The 22,373-nt window shown below is 48.7% G+C and overlaps 2 protein-coding genes across 2 annotated transcripts in view; one reads left to right on the plus strand and one right to left on the minus strand.

The window, feature by feature from the left end:
- ADAMTS14 (ADAM metallopeptidase with thrombospondin type 1 motif 14) overlaps positions 1–22,373 on the minus strand; it is a 147,330-nt gene that overhangs the window by 119,231 nt on the left and 5,726 nt on the right. The gene's annotated exons all lie outside the window — the stretch shown is intronic.
- On the plus strand, positions 10,324–12,935 carry PRF1 (perforin 1). Its single transcript, XM_030862502.2, has 2 exons — positions 10,324–10,862; positions 11,807–12,935. Exons 1-2 carry the CDS (start codon positions 10,324–10,326, stop codon positions 12,933–12,935), a joined length of 1,668 nt encoding a protein of 555 aa, XP_030718362.1.

Raw genomic sequence — 22,373 nt, forward strand, 5'->3', positions numbered from 1 at the left:
ACCACTCTCACAGAGAAATCCCAGACCTACTGTTCTTTAATAGAAATATCAGAAAATCGGGAGCTCACTGATCAGTTAGAAATCCAATTTTTCCAGACGTTGGAATTTCACTTGGATGTGGACTTACTAGGCAGCTGTATGTGAACTGGGCTTCTGAGAAAGACCCAGCCTTGAGCCATAAAACCTGGGTTTGGTCCCTGCTCTGTCACTTGTTGGCTGTGTAATGCTGGGCAAGTACTTCTTGCTGGGTCTCAGTCTTTCATTAAATAAAATAATTAGGAATAACAACATTCTGCTTATGTCACAACATTGTTAGGGGTACATTCAATAACGTATGTGACAGTCTTTGTAAACTGTAAAGTCCATGCTATACAAAATCAAAAGAGTGAGCCATGGGAGCCAACTGGGAAGGCTGGGCTGCCATGTTTAAACAGCCATGAAGGGACCATTGAAGCAAATGAGTGACCCAAGAAGGCACCTAGTGAAAAGTGAAGAACGGAGCAGAGAAAGAAGAGGAGACGAAAGACTGCAAAGTCTGAAAGAGATATACAGAAAGGACAGGAGAGAGGGAGGAGCCTGATGTCTTTGTAGTTCCAGCACTCTGAAAGATTCCCACAGTGATATATCCTTACAGCAACCCTCATTATCTCTATTGATAAAAAAAAAAAGGAGGAGATTCTACTTCTACTACTCATTTCTATGATATACACATTAGCATTCTAGATTCCTGTTTTATTAATAGAGACTTCTCAGTAGATATTAATGTGGTGGGGTGAACCTCAAAGCAAGGGTGTTACAAATGCCCTCTCAGTGCTGTCCAAGTTGGGTTGATTTCACATGAAAATGTCAGCATCCACCATGCTTAGATCTCTTTGTTAAAACAGGAAAAACTTTCCATTAATTTAATGGTGTATGAATTCGCTGGTGGTTGCTATACTTATCAGAGGCTTTTGAATCTTTTGGAATAAAATAGAAAAAATAGAATAAAATAGTCTAGCACATAGTAGGTGCTATTTTATTTGAATAATAGGAATATTTGAATAAATATGAATAAAACATTTATTGAATGAATAATATTTGTGAGATCAAATACTATAGAATAATTATCCTTAAAATCTCCCCTGCTGCAAAACACCTAGAAAGGTCAAATTAAATATAGTGACATGTATCAGAAAACATAGATGAGATTTAAAATAAGTAAGAGAAATCCCAAGGAGCCAAAACCAAAGAAGTAATAACTAGGGAGGAAAGCAGGCAGACCAGCCATGGATGCCCTGAGGGCATGTGCCTATCCAGGAAAACCAGAGCCCAAGTTATAATGACCAGAGGAGTAAAAGGCAATCATGTCTTAAGGACGGGGGTGGGGTAGGGGAAATGAAGCTGAGATCATCCCACATAAAACCTAAATAACTGCTCAAAGGGTTAATAATGTCAATGAAAGGGGAGACTAGAAAGAGAAAGTATTTATTGGGAAAGGCAGTCAAGAAAGATATTTGTTTGTCTCACTCTCAAATCTGAGTGGAAGGACAAAATCTCTCCTAAAACATCATAACCACAGACCTACCCCTCCCCCTTCATTTGAGGTCCAAATTTACACCACATGTATGGGTTAGTATGCCAAGCCAAAAAATTAATACAAATAGATGGGTTGGTAAAACTGGGAGGTGCCTCATAAAACCAAAGCAAACCTACTTTGGAGGAATTTCTCAACCCAGGCTTTGTGGGATTCCCACAAATAAAGGCAATCAAGCATGAGCTCACAATCTGAACTTACAAGCAAAACGCTCAAGGATGCAAGCCACTAAGAGGGGGGAGTGAGCTGATATAACAACATAAAGGATTTGATACACCAAGGGTTACAGGTATTGGCATGACTAGACATAAAACTTTAAATGAGTATGTTTGAATGTTTCTAAACTTTTTTAAAGGAAAAGAAAACATAATCACAAAAGTTGGAACAGAATGAAACAGAGAGTTTATAAGTAAATAATAAATCATTGAAAGTAAAAATGAACTAGACAAAAATCTGGAAGTTTGACCACATACTCCGTAGATAAGGCTAAGGAAAACAGGTCCACTCATGCATTGCTGTAGGAGTGAAAACTGATGCCAGCCCTATGGAGGGTATATATATGTATATATGTACATATGTATGTATATATATATTCTATATGTATATGTGTAACATATGTATATATATATATATGTATATGTGTATGCATGTGTGCATGTATACATGTAGTTTATAACAAAATTGAACATATATAAGGTTCTGACCCAGCAATTCAACCTCTGGAAATTTATACACAGATACACCTGCACATATCCAAAATAAGATATGTACAAGGTTATTCACTGCAGCATTGTTTGTAAGAGAAAAAGACTGTAAAGAACTCAAATGTCCATCAATTGGAGGCTGGTCAAATAAGTTATCGTTCATCCATATAATAAAATACTATGCAAGTGTTTAAAAATAAAAGAATGAGGAAACTATGTGCTGATATGTAAATATCTCCAAACTATACTATTTAATAACAAAATCAAAGTACAAAGCAAGACGTATAACATGCTTCCTTTTGTGTGAGAAAGGGAGAAGATAAGAAAACATTTCTACTAGTATTTGCTTGTATCAGTGTGAAAAAATTCTGAGAAGACACCAAAGAAACTAAAAATAAGAAAAAAGAAAAGGAAAAAAGTGGCACCTGTGGAAGTAAGTTAGAGCGGGGGCAGGTGGGTAAAGGAGCAGGAAGGAGTTTAATCACTATATATCTTTTTATATTGTTTTGATTTTTGAATCTTGGTAAATGTATTACCTAATTTAAAAACTCAATGGATGGATTAAATAGCACATTAGACAAAGCTAAAGCAAGAATCAGTGAACTGAAACAAAGAACTAGAGAAAAATAATGAGAACACAGTACAGAGAGACAAAAAGTAGACAAGAAAGAGTATAACAGACCAGGAAGAGAGAGTGAGAAGGCCTACTATATTGCTAATTGCAAAAGTCAAAAATAGAGAGAATGGGGGCTTCCCTGGTGGCACAGTGGTTGAGAGTCCGCCTGCCGATGCAAGGGACACGGGTTCCGTGTCTAAAATAGCAATAGTAAAAAAAAGTTGGGATAGCTCTATTAATATGAGACAAAATTGATACTGTGGCTAAAAACATTACTTGGAATTAAAAGGGTCACTACACAAACAGTTCAATTCACCAAGAAGGCAAAATGATACTACACTTGTTTCATAAAACAGCCTCAAAACCTAAAGCAAAAGTTGACAGAACTCTAGCTGCAGGGAGAAATCTACAGATGTTGAATGTCTTCACAGTGGGAGATTTTAATGATTCTCTCAGTAATTAATATATCGACAAACCATAGATTTGAACATAGAACCCTGCAACCAAAAATTAGCAAACAGATATTCTTCTCAAATACATAGGAACGTTTACAAAAACTTAACATTTAGTAGACCACAGAGAAAATTTCAACAACCATCAAAGAATGGCTGTCATATAGGCAACATGTTCTGACTACAATGCAACTATGTTAGAAATCAATAACCGAAAGATAGTATTTAAAACTCCATTTTCGGACTTCCCTGGTGGTGCAGTGGTTAAGAATCCGCCTGCCAATGCAGGGGACACGGGTTTGAGCCCTGGTCTGGGATGATCCCACATGCCGTAGAGCAAATAAGCCCGTGCGCTACAACTACTGAAGCCTGTGTGCCAGGAGCCCATGCTCTGCAACAAGAGAAGCCACCACAATGAGAAGCCCGCGCACTGCAACGAAGAGTAGCCCCTGCTCACTGCAACTAGAAAGCCCGCGTGCAGCAACAAAGACCCAACACAGCCAAAAATTAAATAAATAAATAAAACTCCATTTTCTTCAAAATGTAAAAAGCACACTTAAAAAAATAACTCAAGGGCTTCCCTGGTGGCGCAGTGGTTGAGAGTCTGCCTGCCGATGCAGGGGATGCGGGTTCATGCCCCGGTCCGGGAAGATCCCACATGCCGCGGAGCAGCTGGGCCCGTGAGCCATGGCCGCTGAGCCTGCGCGTCCGGAGCCTGTGCTCCGCAACGGGAGAGGCCACAACAGTGAGAGGCCCGCGTACCGCAAAAAAAAAATAAATAAAATAACTCACAGGTCAAAGCAAAATCATAAGGAAATTTAGAAAATATGAAGAAACTAGGCAATAATGAAAATACTTCATACCAAAACTTTAGAGATGCAGTTAGAAAGATTGTTAGAGAAATGGAGAAGCTTAAATGCTTACATTAAAAAAGAAGAAAGTCTAATCCAGTAATTCCCCATCTGTGTATTTGTCCAAAGAAAACAAAAACACTAACTTGAAAAGGTATCTGCACCCCCATGTTCATTGCAGCATTATTTACAAGAGCCAAGATGCAGAAACAACCTAAGTGTCCATTGATGGATGAATGGATAAAGAAAATTAAGAAAATTATAGATAGATGATAGATATACAAACATATATATATATTTATAATTATTATTCAGCCATAAAGAAGAAGGAAATCTTGCCATTTGCAACAGCATGGATGGACCTTAAGGATGTTATGGTAAGTGAAATAAGTCAGACAGAGAAAGACAAATACCATATGATCTTATTTATATATGGACTCTTCTCGTTAAAAGCCAAACTCATAAATACAGAGAACAAATTGGCAGGGGTTGGGGGTCAGTGAGATGGGTGAAGGAGGCCAAAGGGTACAGACTTCCAGCCACAAATAAGTCCTGGGGATGTAATCTACAGCATGGTGACTACAGCTAATCATACTGTATTGCATATTTGAAAGCTGTTAAGAGAAGAGATCTTTGAAGTTCTCACCACAAGTAAAAGAAAAGATTTTGTAACTAAGTAAGGCGATGGATGTTAACTAGACTTTTTGTAGTAATAATTTCACAATATATACAAACATCAAATTGTTATGTTGTACACCAGAAACTAATAATAATGTTATACATCAGTTCAAAAAAGAAGAGTGAAAGTTAATGAACTAAGGATTCATCTCAAGACATTAGAAAAAGAACAATAGAAGAAACCCAAAGAATACAGGAAAAAGGAAGGAAATAAAAATATAAGAATGAAATGAACAAAATGGAAAATAATGATACAATGTAGAGGATGAATAAAGCCAAGAGCAGATTCTTTGAGAAAAGTAACAAAACTACATAAAAATCGTTAACAAGAATGATCTGGAAAAAAGAGAAAAACCATAATAAAAATTATAATCTAAAAAAGGGGTATCACTACCGATTAAGAAAAAAAAACTTTTAAGAGAAAGAGAGAGACTGTTGTAAATAACTTCATGACCACAAGTGTGAAATTTTACAGACAAGAAGGTTTCCTAGAAAAATGTAACTTGCCAAAACCGATACCAGAAAAACAGCTGGAGAACCTGAACAGAGCTATTGAAGGCATGGGCCCTGCAGTTACAAATCTACCCAATTACAAAAACTGAGCCTTCTACAAACTCTGCCACAGCATGGAGAAAGTGGAAAAACTCTTCAACTTATTTCATGTGACTGAAGGTGATAACTCGAGAATAACTATGGATAACTCATTTGAGGGGCGAGGAAGAATCCCAAAGTTTCACAAATCTGTAAAGAAAAGGGAACAAAGAATGATCACAGGACGAAGGGAACAACGCCTGGGACTGCATTTTGGATCTCTAAAATATGCACAGTAAGTACAATCTAAACACAGGATTTGTTAAAGGACCTCCTTCCTTTCATTACAGTTCGTGTTTGCAGTAGGCATAGTTTATATAAGTAGATGTCCTCAGGATCAGTGTCTTTCTCATGCATTCTGTGTAGAGTATCCATGGAGCTTTTCTGTCAAGAGTAAACATTTTGTAACCTCAAAAAAATATATATCAAAACTATATCCACGTGCATAAGAATGAAGGTGGACCCCTTTCCATACACAATATAAACGCCAAGTAGATCACAGGCCTAAATGTAAGAGCTACCTATAAGACTCTTAGAAGAAAATATAGGGTTTTTCATGACCTTGGGTTAAGCAAAGACTTTTAGATAGGACACTAAAAGTATAACCAACAAAAGAAAAAAAATAGATAAATTGGGCTTCATCAAAATTAACATCATTCATGCTTCGAAGGACACCATCAAGTGAGTGAAAAAACAACTCAGAGAATAGGAGAAAACATTTGCAAATCATATACCTGATAAGGGTCTAGAATCTGAAATAAAGAACTATTATAAATCAATAAGAAGAAGACAAATAACCCAATTCAAAAATGGGCAAGGGATTCAAATAGACATTGCTCCAAAAAAGATATACAAGTGACCAATAAGCAAATGAAAAGATGCTCAACATCATTAGCCACTGGGGAATCACATCAAAACCACAATGAGACAACACTTCACACACATAAGAATGGCTATAATCAAAAAGTCAGATAATAACAAGGATGCGGAGAACTTGGAACTCTCATACACTGCTGGTGGCAATGTAAAACGATGCAGCCACGTAGGAAAACAGTTCCTAAAGAGTTACTGTAGACCCGCCAATTCCACTCCTACATATAGATCCAAGAGAAATGAAAACATATGTACACACAAAGAATCTGTACACAAATGTTCATAGCAGCATTATTCACAATAGCCAGAAAGTGAAAACAACCAAAATGTCCATCAACTGATAAATGGATAAACAAATGTGGTACGTCCATACAATGGAATATTATTCAGCCATAGAAGGAATACGGCATTGATACATACTACAGCTTGGATGAACCTTGACAAGATTATGTTACGTGGAATAAGCCAGATACAAAAAGTCACACCTTGTATGATTCAATTAACAGGAAAATCCATAGAGACAGAAAGTAGATTGGCGTCGGGGGAAGGAGCAGTGACTGCTAACGGGTACACGGTTTCTTTGCGGGAGTGATGAAAACGTTCTAAAATTGATTGTGGTGACGGTTGCACAACTCTGCGAATATACTAAAACCCACTGAACTGTACACTTTAAATGGGTGAATTGTATGGTATGTGAATTATATTTCAACAAAGTTGTTAATAATAAACCCTACAGATGGTGTCTGAAAATTGCATCTTACGTCTCTGTGGAAAAACTGTGATTAAAACACATTTCAAGTGCTAAGTTTCAGTCGGAGAGGACAGCTGTCATCAGCTACACAGGCCAAAACCAGTAGTTGTAAACTTCAACGTCATCACTGCTCTTTCATGGACCGCCCCCCACCAGCATCTCTTGGACATTCGCCACTTCATACGCCGAGTGAAAACTACTAAATGCACGTTTCAGCATTAGGATCCTTAGAAAAGCCCTAAGTCCTCCCTTTGGTTTTAGAGATGAGGAAACGAACCTAGAAAGGGGTGAAAACTCTACTGCCAAGAGTCACAAAGCAAGTTTGCATCGAAGTTGGGATTACAACCTGTCTCCCCTACCTCACCTTTCTCTTCCTACAGATTTTCTGCAGGGTTCCACGCCTCTCAAACTGGTCTTCTGAGCACGGTCAAAACCAAACTCCTCACAGCCTGGATATCTGACTTAGGCCGCGGGCGGGAGCTAGAAGGGGGTCAGGAGGCCGCAAATTCTAGGACAGGGAGGGGGACATTGTGGGGAGGAGATGGGGCTGGGTTTCGAGAAGACAGTTTAAACCCCAGTTCCCGTAAGAGCAGGGGACACAGTGGGGGACATAAACTCAAGGGATGAGCCATCCCATGGTGTCACATGTGGTCTGAGGCCTGTGGCTACTTTTTCCTGTCGCTAACACAGTTAGAGGGTGAACTCACAAGAACAGTTCCCCACTTACCCAGCTATCTCCACCTCAGACCAGTATGACTTTGCCCCCCCAGAAGTTGTCCTGTGAGTCACTCAACCCATGGAAACCTCATGTAAGACAAAGGTTGGAGAAGGCCCCACGCCTCTGGCCTCACCCAAGTCTCTCTTCCTCGCAGTGTCGCACAGCTGCCCGCCCACCTGCACTATGGGGTCAATCACAGACCAGGGCTAGGGAGGAGGCTGGAGACCAGCACGGCCACTGGTTCCCCTCACAAAGTGAGGAACAGGAGACCCTGTCCTGAGGTCTGCGTTTGGGGCCCAGAACCTGGCCTGGGCTGGGGTGCACGTGTGGGCAGGAAGTGGGCAAGCAGATGTGAACAACATTTATTTTCTCCCCACTGCCCCGGGAGGAGGGAATGGTCACGTGCTTTAACACTCACAGAGGGCCAGGCACTGTTCTGAGCACTTCACACGTAGAAACTCCCCAGTTCTTCACAACCCATGGGGTTGAGATGAGGAAACTGAGGCACAGAGCGGCTAAAGAAGCTGATCAGGCCACACGGTTAGCGCGCACCCGAGCTGGCCCAAGTCCAGGCGGACTGGCTCCCGAGCTCCTACTCTGTGCTGCCTCTGACGGCCCACACATGCGATGCTGCGGGGAGAAGCAGGGAAGCTGTCCCTGCTGGCCCGTCAGCAGCACCAGAGCTGAATCTCGAAGCTCTCAGCCCGCTGTGTTCTCGCTCCACCCACTACACCTCACCTGTTGGCCCCGGGGTTCCCATGCCCCAGGCGGCTCTGCTTCACAGAGGAGCCTCTGGCCCTCTCGGCTTGCTTCCTGAGGGCTGTCAGCAGGCCGGATGAGAAGGTGAGGGCAGGGTGGATGCTGGTGGGCGAGGCAGAGCAAAGGGGACCCATGACTAGAGCTGGGGGGCGGGGCAGGAAGCAGAAGTGATGTGAACTGTGGCCTGCGTGATGAGCTGTGATGAGCTGTGAACTGTGGCCTGGGGGGCTGCACCACCATTTCAGGAGCCTCCCGTGGGGAGAGAGGGTGTCTCTCTCGTAGGAGCATCTCAACACAGGACTCCAGGTAGGGAGGAAGCAGGGCGTCAGGGAGGCTGGGAGCCGCTGAGTGGGGACAGAGGGGCACAAGAGTAGGGCTGCTCTGTCTGGGGAAGAGGCTGATGGAGGAGGAAATGCTGTAGCCCATGAGGCAAAAGACTTGGGTCCAGACTGTGCCGTGTCACTAACTTGCTGGGCAGCCTCATGCCCACCCTGGGCTTCAGTTTTCTCTTATACAAAATGAAGAGGTTGGAGTACACAGTCTTTAAGGCCCCTTCAAAGGCTGACAGTTAAAACTAAGAAAGCTGGAAACGGGCTCCCCGGGAAACAACATGACGAGGGTCAGGATGGAGACTGAGTTCTTTAGACTAAGGTTATGAACTATGCTGGCTGCCTAAGCAAGATGATCGGAGGGCCTTCAGCAGACTCCCCTTCTCCTAGTTACCTCCCTGGGGCCTGCCATTTTGCCTAGAATTCCACCGTTCAAGCCACTCCTTTAGGTAAGGCACGGAAGGTTCCAGCTGGGATACAGGGGAAGTTCCTGCTCTCCGTAATCCCCCGGGCCTCAGACAAGCCGCTGTCCGTCCCTGGCAGGTGCCAGAGTGGAGAGGCCTCTGAGGAGCTCAGTCTGGACGGGGTAGAGAGAGGAGATTCCAGATCATAAGCAGGCCCAGCGAAGCTTCAGAGCCGCCTCAAAGTGAGGAAGAACCTTTCAGCTAAGCACTGTCCGAGAGTCGGCAGCAGGCAGCTTGCAGACGCGGCCAGAATCCCGAGGAGCGTGGCAGGGAATGCCAAAGAGGAGACGAGCGAACTGAACGGCCCCTCCCCACACAGGATCTAGGGGCACAGGCGCATAGGCCGCTTTTATTCTAGAATTCAGGCTGATGTTCCTCCGTGAGCTCAGAGAGAGGGCCCCAAAGGGGAAATGGGGAGAATGAGGGTGATGCACGACCTCATTTCTTTTCCAATTCTGTTAAGGGCTTAATGGGGGTGGGGGGAGATAATGAGAGAGGTGAGGTGGGAAAAGAAAGCATGGCTTGTTCTTGGGTCCACAATGATGCCTCTCCAGAATCCAGGCTTCCCTAGCGTTCCCAGATTCCCCAGATCCCTCCCCAAATCTTCTATGGTTACTCTCCGTCCCCTCCTCTGCACGCAGAGCCCCCTCTCCACCAGCAGGAGCTGTGGTCCTGGGGACAAAACCATCCATCTGGATTCCCATTTGGCCTAAATAGTGAAATCCTAGCAAGGGTCTCCTCCTGGCTGTGTGACCTTGGGCAAGTCCACTCCCCTCTTTCGGTCCATCTGTACAATGTAGGGGGTGGACCAGGTTTGTAAAGGCCATGCCAGCTCTGACATCCAATGACTTAGGAGATATCTCATTCCCTCCCCATCCCATAAGGCCTGATAAGCTCCAGTTGGAGGGGTCGGCCCTCCTCCATGCCCCTGCCCACAGCTTCTGCCCTCTGTCTCCACAGCTCCATGGCCTCCCAAGCGCTCCTCCCCAGCGTCCTCCTCCTGCTTCTGCCCGCACCCACCCCTGCCCCCTGCTACACGGCCGCACGCTCTGAGTGCCGGCGCAACCTCAAGTTCGTGCCCGGCTCCTGGCTGGCAGGGGAGGGCGTGGATGTGACCAGCCTCCGGCGCTCAGGCTCCTTCCCGGTGGACACACAGCGCTTCCTGCGGTCCGACGGCACCTGCACCCTCTGCCGCAACGCCCTGCAGCAGGGCGCCGTCCAGCGACTGCCCCTGGCGCTCACCGACTGGCGCGCCCAGGGCTCGGGCTGCAACCGCAAAGTGGTCAAGGGTGAGGGTCGCTCCACCGAGGAGGTGGCTGGGGCGGCGGCCAACACCATCCGTAACGACTGGCGGGTGGGGCTGGACGTGACTCCCAAGCCCAGCATCAACGCGCGCGTGACCGTGGCGGGCTCGCACTCCAAGGAAGCCAACTTCGCGGCCCAGAAGACTCACCAGGACCAGTACCGCTTCAGCCTGGACTCAGTGGAGTGTCGCTTCTACAGGTGAGCGCCGGGGTTGGGGGAGTGGAGGGTGGACGGGACTTGGAAAAGGCGTGGGAAACTCGGGGTGGTCTGGGAGCCCTGGAATGGCAGCGTGGGGAGCTGGAGGCCACTTCCGCCAGGAGGAGATGGCAGTCTTGGTTCCCACGTACCCCCTTCCCTGAGGCCCTGATCTGGAAGAACCCAGGGAGAGAACAGGTGGAGGGCAAGCCAGCAAGGCTATGCTCAGAGCCCCAGGTGGTGCCGGTCTGGTCTACTGAGCACCCAAGCGCCACTTCCCCGGGCAGTGCTAGCTTCCTGCGGGCAGGAGGCCTGGCTGGGGCCCTCCTATCCCTGGGCCTCTTTCATCCGTTCAAGCGCTCTTCACTTCTGCCTTGCCAAGCTCCGTGCTAAGAACTCGGGCTACAGGTTGAACAAGAGCAGCCATGCCCTGAGCCCTCAGGGACCTACTCACCCGAAGAAACGCATGGGACCCAGAGTCACCCACCCTGACTTCTCTCACGGGAGGCCGTGTTTCCCACACAGTGAGACAGGGCGCTCCTGCCTGCGCGGCCAGAGTTGTCAGGAGCCCAGGTATACAAGGCCCAACCCAGGGGACAGACAGACAAAGGCCACAGGACTAGGTTCCAAAGCCAGAGAGAAACCATCGGTGTCTCACCATCGCTTGTAAAATTAGAAAAGAAAAAGAAAAAGAAGAGAAAAAACTTTTTTTGAAAAAGAGAGACAAAAATACCTACACGAAGTCCCTAGGTCACCAAGGGGCAACGGGCGGGGGGGGGGGTTTCCCTGCTGGCTTGGCGGTTCAGAGCTTGAGCTTTGGAGCCAGGCCGCCTGGGTCCAAGTTCTAGTTCCGCCATTTAATGGGAGCTTGGGCAATCTCACAGGAGTTATCCAGGGGAAAACACTACCCACCACTGGGTCCACCTGATGTTTTTCTCTCCCCTCAGTTTCCACCTGGTGCACGCTCCCCCACTGCACCCTGAGTTCAAGAGGGCCCTCAAGACCCTGCCCCCCCACTTCAACATCTCCACCGAGCCTGACTACCGGAGGCTCATCTCCAGCTATGGTACCCACTTCATCCGGTCCATGGAGCTGGGCGGCCGCATCTCGGCCCTCACCGCCCTGCGCACCTGCGAGCTGGCCCTGGAAGGGCTCACGGCCCAGGAGGTTGAGGACTGCCTGGCCGTCGAGGCCGAGGTCAGCATAAAAAGCCACACCAGTGCCTCGTCGGCATTCAAGAAGTGTGAGGAGAAGAAGAAACAGCACAAGATGGGGGCCTCCTTCCACCAGGCCTACCGGGAACGCTGCTCTGAGGTCGTTGGCGGCCACCACACGTCCATGCATGACCTGCTGTTCGGGAACCAGGCCGGGCCCGAGCAGTTCTCAGCCTGGGTGGCCTCGTTGCAGGACAGCCCCGGCCTGGTGGACTACACGCTAGAGCCGCTCCACATGCTCCTGGACAGCCAGGACCCGCAGCGGGAGGCGCTCAGGCAGGCTGTGAGCAAGTACGTGACGGACAGGGCACGCTGGAGGGACTGCAGCCGCCCGTGCCCCCCGGGGCAGCGCAAGAACCCTAAGGACCCGTGCCAGTGCCTGTGCCATGGCTCGGCGGCCATCAACCAGGACTGCTGTCCCAGGAAGAGGGGCCTAGCCCACCTGGAGGTCATGAACTTCGTGGCGACGGGTCTGTGGGGAGACTTGACCACTGCCACGGACGCCTACCTGAAGGTCTTCTTCGGCGGCCAGGAGCTGAGGACCGACACGGTGCAGAACAATAACCACCCCAGGTGGATGACACGGCTGGACTTCGGGGATGTGGTTCTGACCACAGGGGGCCCCCTGAGGGTGCAGGTCTGGGATGCAGACTATGGCTGGGACGACGACCTTCTCGGTACCTGTGACCAGACTCCAAAGTCTGGCTCACACGAGGTGAAGTGCTGTCTGAAGCATGGTCACCTGAGATTCTCCTACCACGCTAAGTGCTTGCCCCACCTGGCAGGGGGGACATGCCTGGAGTATGCGCCCCAAGGGCTTCTGGGGGAGCCTCCAGGAAACCGGAGTGGGCCAGTGTGGTGAGAGCAGTGGGCCCTGAGAGGACCAGTGTGCCCAACTGGAGGGGTCTCACGAAGGGACCCAGAGGACCTATCTCCATATCCCCATTAGATAGTTGGAAAACTGAGGCTTTTTTTTTTTCAGTGCGGTGGCTGAATTTACAGGCCAGCCCTGAGTCGCCCTGTCCAAACTACCTTAGCTCTTCGATATTCTCAAGCCCCAGAAATGAGCTGGAGTTGGGCCACTGCTACACAGGTCCCAGCTCAGGTCAGGAGCCGGGCAGAAGGCCAGGAGGCTGTTCCCACCAGGCTGCCTGGTGTCATTTGTACCATTCCCTTACAGCCCCTCTTCTAGCGTGGTGAATTCTTCATCATATTAGATCTAACCCCTTTGGCCCCCGCTGCTCTGTTTGCTCTGTTTCCTTTGCCCACCAAGCTTTGCCTCTCAGACAAATCCAGAGCTCTTTTGACCTGTCTCATTGTGTATACAGCCTGCCAGAGGACCAATAAATGTGATGTGACGGTGAGCGTGATGGTGTTGCTTGTGGCAGAGGAGAGGGATGGAGACCAAACACAGCCTTGGAGATAAACTTCTACATTAGCAACCCTACCCAACAGAACGGGTGGTTGACCCCAGGGGTAGGCAAATAATGTAAATAAACTATTTTTCCACTTTGGCTGGAAATGGGGGGACCCAAAATATTTTACTTTCCTCATAACTCTCTGATTTGAGTAACAGCAGCATAAACAGTGATCAATGCCAATGGGCATTCAGCTCTGAGCCGAGAAACAAGAGGGAATGGTGAGGATTCTGGTGAACCAAAGGGCACGTCTTATCCAGGGAGGGGGTGGGGGGATGGACAGCTCTGCACCAGCCAAACATTCCCAGGCAGGAATGTGAGCCCAGTGCTGCCAGGTTTTCTAATTTCTTAAAGTAACCAGAAATCCCAGCGTGACTTACAAGTGTTAGCAATTCATTTCACTTTGTAAAAATAAACCTATATGGGCAAGCACAGTACAAACCAAAGAGGACATGTATGCAGGCCATGACTGATCCGGAGCAACCAGTTTGGAAACTCTAATTTCAGCAGAACCCATCTGGCAGACTAACAGCTCTCCCCGTCCCACGGTTCGAGGAGAGAAGGCAGTGGTTTCAACCAGGTAGCGTCTGAGGGCCTCCTGGGCTTGGCATGCAGGAATCCCCAGAGCCTCAGGCTGTGATATAAAATGAACTGGTCCTTGTTTCATGTGCCTGGGACACAGGCCTCAGAACACAGGCCCATGGGGTGGCTGGCAAGATTCAGGGTAGCCTCCTAGACCTGGTAGGATTCGGCTGTGAAGGGCCGTTGTCAGTGGGGTTCAGAGTTGCTGACACAGCCCTCCTGACTCTCTTTGAAGCTCCCTACAAATTAAGCCCTTTGAGGTCCGCGTGGACCCATAGGCTCAAAAGCCCAGCGGTGACATTGCACTGACCCTGAATCCCCAAGTTGGGCGGGGGGATTGCCAAGCTCTGGAAGCCTGGTTGAAACCACCATTCTTACACCTCTCCCTTCACAGCCACATGCACAAACAAGAGCACAAGAGAAACCATGCAGCTTCATGCTGCCTGCTGCACTCGTTGAAAATAAACACGGGTACGGGCCGTACCCTCAAGGGAAGCAGGGCCAGGGCAGGCCTGGCTCCGGAAACAACTCTGACAAGAGATGGCAGCTTGTTCTAGTCCCCACGTGGTCAGCGACCTCCAGCAAGTCTCCCTGAGCCTTGGTTTCCCCAAAAGGACAATCCGTGTTTTACTCCCTTCCCAGGACTGTTTGGAAGGGGGCCATGAGCCTTTCTAGAAGGTCAGTGCTACAGAAGCAGTCCTGGAAGTTCATCTGGTAACTCTCCTGGTTTTGCATTTAAGGAAACTGAGGCTCAGAAGAAGGGATTTGACCGTGGTTGCCGAGGTTAGTGGCCGAGCCAGGTCTCCGTGAGTCGTGGGCACTCCACTCTGAGCACAGCTCTGGAGAGACCAGTGGGACCCCGACAGGAGGGCCCTTGGGGGAGATGGGTGGTATTACCGAGGAAAAGGAATGGCTGATGTTGAGGGGCAGCTATGGAGCTCTCAGCCCTAATGAGGTATTTTCATTGACATTTCGCTGACATTTCGCCACACTTGGGGCCCCTTGTTCGTTCGGGATGTTCCCTGCTGTGCCTGGTGTCTTCCATCTGCCCTCAGGTCTCATCCGCACCCTGCCCCACCCAGCTCTGGCCCGGAGGCTGGCCGATCTGAGCCCGCCTGTCAGTGAGCAGGATATGGGAGGAAGGGAGAAGGGGAGAGCACAGTGACAGGCCAGGGACTCCCCTCAGTGCCTCTCAGTGAGGTGGCCTTGGGTTGACTGTGTCCCTGTATCACTGCTCCTCTCTGGGAAGTCTCTGCATGTCTCTCTCTTTCTGGGCTCCAGCCACTGCTCCCTCCTCTCATCCCTTCAGACCTAGGGATGGTAACCGCTTCACCACTGCTAATCCCGAGCGATTGTGCTCCCCCTTCTGCTTCCCTACAGCCCCCACACCTTTGTAAACAGGCTCTTTATAAAAATAAATAAATAAAACCCCTCCTCAAATTACCATAATTTGAATATGCCGTTTAGGCTGTGGTCTAAGTGTTCATGTCTCCCCACAATTCATGTATTGAAGTAGTAATCCTCAGGGTGATTGTGTTAGGAGGTGATTAGGTCATGAGGGGGGTGCCCTCATCATGTAGGTTACTGCCCTTAGAAAAGAGGCCCCAGAGAGATCCCTGGTCCCTTCCCCTATGTGAGGACACAGTGAGAAAATGCCTTCTATGAACCAGAAAGCAGGCCCACTGAATCTGCCAGCACCTTGGTCTTGGACTTCCAGCCTCTAGAACTATAAGAAATAAATTTCTGTTGTTTAAAAACCATGCAGTTTGGGGCTTCCCTGGTGGCGCAGCGGTTGAGAGTTCGCCTGCCGATGCAGGGGACACGGGTTCGTGCCCCGGTCCGGGAAGATCCCACATGCCGCGGAGCGGCTGGGCGTGTGAGCCATGGCCACTGAGCCTGTGCGTCCAGAGCCTGTGCTCCGCGATGGGAGAGGCCACAGCAGTGAGAGGCCCGCGTACCGCAAAAAAAAAAACAAGACAAAAAAGAACCACCCAGTTTGGAGTATTTTGTTATAGCAGCCTGAACAGATTAGGACAGCTTCCTATAGGGGTGCTGATGACACGGCACCAGTGAGTCTGCTGAGAAGCAGAGCCACCTCCCCTCAGAAGCTGAAAATGCCCTATTCTTGCTTCTCCAACCTCCCCTGCAACTAGGAAATGACATGTGACTGGACCTGCCAGTCAGATGCAGCTGCCCAGGCATGGGGTCCCTTCAGAAGCTGAGGCTGAGACCAGATTAGAGTACTGGTAATTATGTTGGAAGCGACCCCAGGAAGCTCACTAGGGGAGAGGGGAAGTAGGCCAGGGGAGGGAGGGTGACCCATAAAAGGGGCTTTATCCAGCAAGTCACCATATGGGCAACCAGAGCCAATGAAGAGTTATCCCAGCTGGGATGGAGGGAGCTGGGCGTCCATACAGCACTTCCCATGCGTCACTGGTTAGGGCTGAATTATTTTTCTACTTATTTCATCCAGACTTGGCTTCTATTTCTGGCAACTAATAACGCTGGTGATGACACCATTCCATCTTTCCCCTTGCTGCTTCAACACCCCCATCCCCTTTCCCAACCATCCTCCCACCCCACCCTGGCGGGCCCTGTCCTTAGAGCCACCATTCAATTGCCCCCAGCACTTCCCTGGGGGCATTTGAGCACAGAATGGAGCATGGAGGGTATGGAGCACAGAAGGGCAGGGACCTTTCGTGGGTTCCATCATTCACCGATGGTTACTGATCACCTTCTGTCAACCAGGTCCTGGCGCCAGTGAACAAGCCATGCAGAGCATCTGTCTTCTTGTGGCCTGTGTCTGACGGGAAGATGATGTGGGCCCGGAGGAGATTCAGGGAGCAGGGCGGCACTCAGGCTGCGGGCTGGGCTGGATTGCTTGTTTTTTCCTCTCTCTCTCTCCCCGCCCAAGTGATCTCTTCCAAGACTTCGGGCTGGGGTTGACAACAGCCCGGTTTTTGTTTTTTAAGCAGTTGCCACAGCTCCTTCATCTCCCTTCAAACACACTTCGTGGTCTCCGAGGTGTGGCCCCCAGCTGCTGTGGCAGCGGCGTCAGTGTCTCTGACATGTGTGAGCGTTGGAGGATCTGCTGGAGGACAGCAGTCTGGGGGGGTAGAGAGCCTGGGGGGAGGGGCAGGGGGCCCCTTGCAGCTTTGATAGGCTGTGAGTCCTCTCTGCAGTGATCTTCGTTCCCCCACATCTGTCACCAAGGCCAGCCAGTTCAGCCTCTTCTGCTCATAACCACAGCCTCTCTGGCCCAGGCCATCAACATCTCTTGGTTGGACGAGTCTTCCTGTGGCCTCCTCACTGATCACTAGGCTCCTGTCTCCCCCTCACTGTCCCTCCAACTCACAGCCACAGTGGTGCTGGCACCCTCCCCGCACCCCCTCAGCCCCCTCCATGCTGGCCCCCCATCTCTGCCTGAGGGTCCCACGGGGAGGCCAGAAGTACTGGGGAACAGTGTCCATGCCCGACCCAGCCCAGAAGAGCCCTCAACCGATGGCTAATGGGAAGTGTTGTATAAATAGCCCAGCTCCCTCTGCCTGGGCGCTGGGGGGTAATGCTGAGGGGCATATTCTGCAGTGGCTCCCAGAGTTTCCCAACAGGGTTAAGCTCCAGTACCCACAATGGTGACCTGCTTGACCCCAAGTGCTCTCTTGGCTGTCTCCCTTCCCTGTCTCAATTCCCCACTTCCCTACTGGTATTATCTGGAATCACCTCCCACACAAACTACCTGTTTGCAAAAGCCTGTCTTAAGGTCTGTCTCTGGGGAAACCAGCTAAGATGCACATCTGACCACAACATTGCCTCGCTTGAAACTCTTCATTGGTTCCTTGTGGCTCTTGGGATACGGTCCAAAGCCCCTAGTGTGATTCACACGCTGACCTCACTCTCAACTCTGCCTTTCCCGCCCCCTACCCCGCCCACCGCCCAAGCCCTGCCTCACTGAGCATGTTCATTCCTCTGTTGGCCACGCTCTCTCTAGCTCTTCACATGTGCTGCCTCCTCTTTCTGGAAGTTTTCTCCTCTACCCGGACTAAGTCCTCCTCAGCTTTCAGGCTTCAGCTTCAAAGGTGGCTTCCTCTGGGAAGTCTTCCCTGGCTTGCAGGTCTAGGTCATGGCCCCCCGTACCCTGCTCCCATAGTCCTCATTATTTCCCCATCACAGTGCTGTGAGGCCAAGGGCCATTTCTATCTTATTCACAGTTGAATCAACTAGTCCAGCACCTAACATAAGTTTGATCCTTGAAAAATATTGGATGGGTGATTAGATGGATAAATGAATGAATGAATAAAACCTACCAAAGAATCTTCCAACCTCTGCTTGAACTCTCCCAGAGATAGAGAACTCATTACCTCCACAGGTAGCTGTTCTACACAGAAGGAAGAAGGTTCTAACCATGAACCATCATGTGACACAGAAACCGACCTCTTTATAACGTCCAGCCCTGGTCGTGGATCGGGGATTCTGTGTCTAGATCTCTGGTCCCGTCTCTGACTTGGTTGGACTGAAGCACCACCAAGCTGATTCCAGCCCCGGCAACGGCTATCCCTCACTCCTCTTTGTGTGAAGGAGCCACAGAAGGGCCACACATTGCCTGGGTCAAGATGGACATGGGACTGGGTCAGCCACCCTCCTCTCTGTTACTGACAGTAGAAGCAAGAATCTCTCATGGGACGGAGACCTTCAAGATGGTGGAGGAGTGAGACATGGAGATCGCCTTCCTCCCCACAAGTACATCAGAAATACATGTACATGTGGAACAACTACAGAACACGTACTGAACGCTGGCAGAAGACCTCAGACCTCCCAAAAGGCAAGAAACTCCCCACGTACCTGGGTAGGGCAAAAGAAAAAAGAGAACAAAGAATAGGGACAGGACATGCACCTCTGGAAGGGAGCCGTGAAGGAGGAAAGGTTTCCACATACGAGGAACCCCCTTCGCGGGTGGAGACTGCGGGTGGCGGGTGGCGGGTTAAGTTTCGGAGCCACGGAGGAGAGCGCAGCCACAGGGGTGCAGAGGGCAAAGCGGAGAGATTCCCGCACAGAGGATCGGTGCCGACCGGCACTCACCAGCCCGAGAGGCTTGTCTGCTCACCCGCCGGGGCGGGCGGGGCTGAGAGCTGAGGCTCGGGCTTCGGAGGTCGGATCCCAGGGCGAGGACTGGCGTTGGCTGCGTGAACACAGCCTGAAGGGGGCTCGTGCGCCCCAGCTAGCCAGGAGGGACTCCGGGAAAAAGTCTGCACCTGCGTAAGAGGCAAGAGACCATTGTTCCGGGTTGCACGAGGAGAAGGGATTCAAAGCACCACCTAATGGAGCTTCAGAGACGGGCGCGAGCCGCAGCTATCAGCGCGGACCCCAGAAACGGGCAGGAGACGCTAAGGCTGCTGCTGCTGCCACCAAGAAGCCTGTGTGCAACTACAGGTCACGATCCACACCTCTCCTCCCAGGAGCCTGTGCAGCCGGCCACTGCCAGGGTCCAGTGATCCAGGGACAACTTCCACGGGAGAACACACGGCACACCTCAGGCTGGTGCAACGTCATGCTGGCCTCTGCCACCGCAGGCTCGGCCCGCACTCCGCACCCCTCCCTCCCCCCCGCCTGAGTGAGCCAGAGCCCCCGAATCACCTGCTCCTTTAACCCCGCCCTGTCTGGGCGGGAACAGACGCCCTCAGGCGACTTACACGCAGAGGCAGGGTCACATCCAAAGCTGAACCCCAGGAGCTGTGCAAACAAAGAAGAGAAAGGGGAATTGCTCCCAGCAGCCTTGGGAGCAGCGGATTGAATCTCCACAATCAACTTTATGAACGCTGCATCTGTGGAATACCTGAATAGACAACAAATCATCCCAAAATTGAGGAGGTGGATTTTGGGAGCAACGATATATAAATATTTTTTCCTTTTTCTCTTTTTTTATTTTTTTTATTTATTTATTTTTTTTGCGGTACGCGGACCTCTCACTGTTGTGGCCTCTCCGTTGTGCAGCACAGGCTCTGGACGCGCAGGCTCAGCGGCCATGGCCCACGGGCCCAGCTGCTCCACGGCATGTGGGATCCTCCCGGACAGGGGCACGAGCCCGTGTCCCCTGCATCGGCAGGCGGACTCTCAACCACTGCGCCACCAGGGAAGCCCCTTTTTCTCTTTTTGTGAGTGTGTATGTGTATGCTTCTTTATGTGATTTTATCTGTATAGCTTTCCTTTGGCCATTTGTCCTAGGGTTCTGTCCGTCCGTTTTCTTTTTCTTGATGTTTTGCTTTTTGGGTTTTTTTAGTATAGTTTTTAGTGCTTGTTATCATTGGTGGATTTGGTTTTTGGTTTGGATGCTCCCTTCATTTTTCTTTTTTTTTATTACTTTTTCATTTTTTTAATAATTGTTTTTTATTTTTTATTTTAATAACTTTATTTTATTTTATTTGTTTATTTATCATATTTCTCCCTTTTCTTCTGAGCCGTGTGGCTGACACAGTCTTGGTGCTCCAGCCGGGTGTCAGGCCTGTGCCTCTGAGGTGGGAGAGCCGAGTTCAGAACACTGGTCCATCAGAGACCTCCCGGCACCATGTAATATTAAACAGCGAGAGCTCTGCCAGAGATCTCCATCTCAACGCAAACACCCAGCTCCACTCAACAACCAGCAAATTCCAGTGCTGGACATCCTATGCCACACAACTAGCAAGACAGGGACACAACCTCACCCATTAGCAGAGAGGCTGCCTAAAATCATAATAAGGTCACAGACACCCCAAAACACACCACCAGACATGAACCTGCCACCAGAAAGACAAGATCCAGCCTCATCCTCCAGAACACAGGCACTAGTCCCCTCCACCAGGAAGCCTACACCACCCACTGAACCAACCTTAGCCACTGGGGACAGACACCAAAAACAACGGGAACTACGAACCTGCAGCCTGCGAAAAGGAGACCCCAAACACAGTAAGTTAAGCAAAATCAGAAGACAGAGAAACACACAGCAGATGAAGGAGCAAGGCAAAAACCCACCAGACCAAACAAATGAAGAGGAAATAGGCAGTCTACTCGAAAAAGAATTCAGAGTAATGATAGAAAAGATGATCCAAATCTTGGAAATAGAATGGAGAAAATACAAGAAGCATTAAACAAGGACCTAGAAGAACTAAAGAGCAAATAAACAATGACAAACAACACAATAAATGAAATTAAAAATTCTCTAGAAAGAATCAATAGCAGAATAACTGAGGCAGAAGAACGGATAAGTGACCTGGAAGATAAAATAGTGGAAATAACTACTGCAGAGCAGAATAAAGAAAAAAGAATGAAAAGAATTGAGGACAGTCTCAGAGACCTCAGGGACAACATTAAACACACCAACATTCAATTATAGGGGTCCCAGAAGAAGAAGACAAAAAGAAAGGGACTGAGAAAATATTTGAAGAGATTATAGCTGAAAACTTCCCTAATATGGGAAAGGAAATAGTTAATCAAGTCCAGGAAGCACAGAGAGTCCCATACAGGATAAATCCAAGGAGAAACACGCCAAGACACATAGTAATCAAACTAACAAAAATTAAATACAAAGAAAAAGTATTAAAAGCAGCAAGGGAAAACAAACAAATAACATAGAAGGGAAACCCCATAAGGTTAACAGCTGATCTTTCAGCAGATACTCTGCAAGCCAGAAGGGAGAGGCAGGACATATTTAAAGTGATGAAAGGGAAAAACCTACAATGAAGATTATGCTATCCAGCACGGATCTCATTCAGATTCGATGGAGAAATTAAAACCTTTACAGACAAGCAAAAGCTAAGAGAATTCAGCACCACCAAACCAGCTTTACAATAAATGCTAAAGGGACTTCTCTAGGCAGGAAACACAAGAGAAGGAAGAGACCTACAAAAACAAACCCAAAACAATTAAGAAAATGGTAATAGGAGCATACATATCAATAATTACCTTAAATGTAAATGGATTAAATACTCCAACCAAATGACACAGACTGGCTGAATGGATACAAAAACAAGATCCATATATATGCTGTCTACAAGAGACCCACTTCAGACCTAGGGACACACACAGACTAAAAGTGAGGGGATGGAAAAAGATATTCCATGCAAATGGAAATCAAAAGAAAGCTGGAGTAGCAATTCTCATATCAGACAAAATAGACTTTAAAATGAAGACTATTACAAGAGGCAAAGAAGGATACTACATACGGATCAAGGGATGAATCCAAGAACATATAACAATTGTAAATATTTACGCACCCAACATAGGAGCACCTCAATACATACGGCAAATGGTAACAGCCACAAAAGGGGAAA

The sequence above is a fragment of the Globicephala melas genome, chromosome 16 (assembly GCF_963455315.2).
Source record: "Globicephala melas chromosome 16, mGloMel1.2, whole genome shotgun sequence".
Classification (NCBI taxonomy): Eukaryota; Metazoa; Chordata; class Mammalia; order Artiodactyla; family Delphinidae; genus Globicephala; species Globicephala melas.

Excerpts from the sequence above, each read along its gene's own strand:
- PRF1 (XM_030862502.2), top strand. The coding sequence starts at position 10,324 with ATGGCCTCCCAAGCGCTCCTCCCCAGCGTCCTCCTCCTGCTTCTGCCC. Across the intron at positions 10,863-11,806 it reads GTGGAGTGTCGCTTCTACAG|TTTCCACCTGGTGCACGCTC; the intron begins GTGAGCGCCGGG and ends CTCTCCCCTCAG.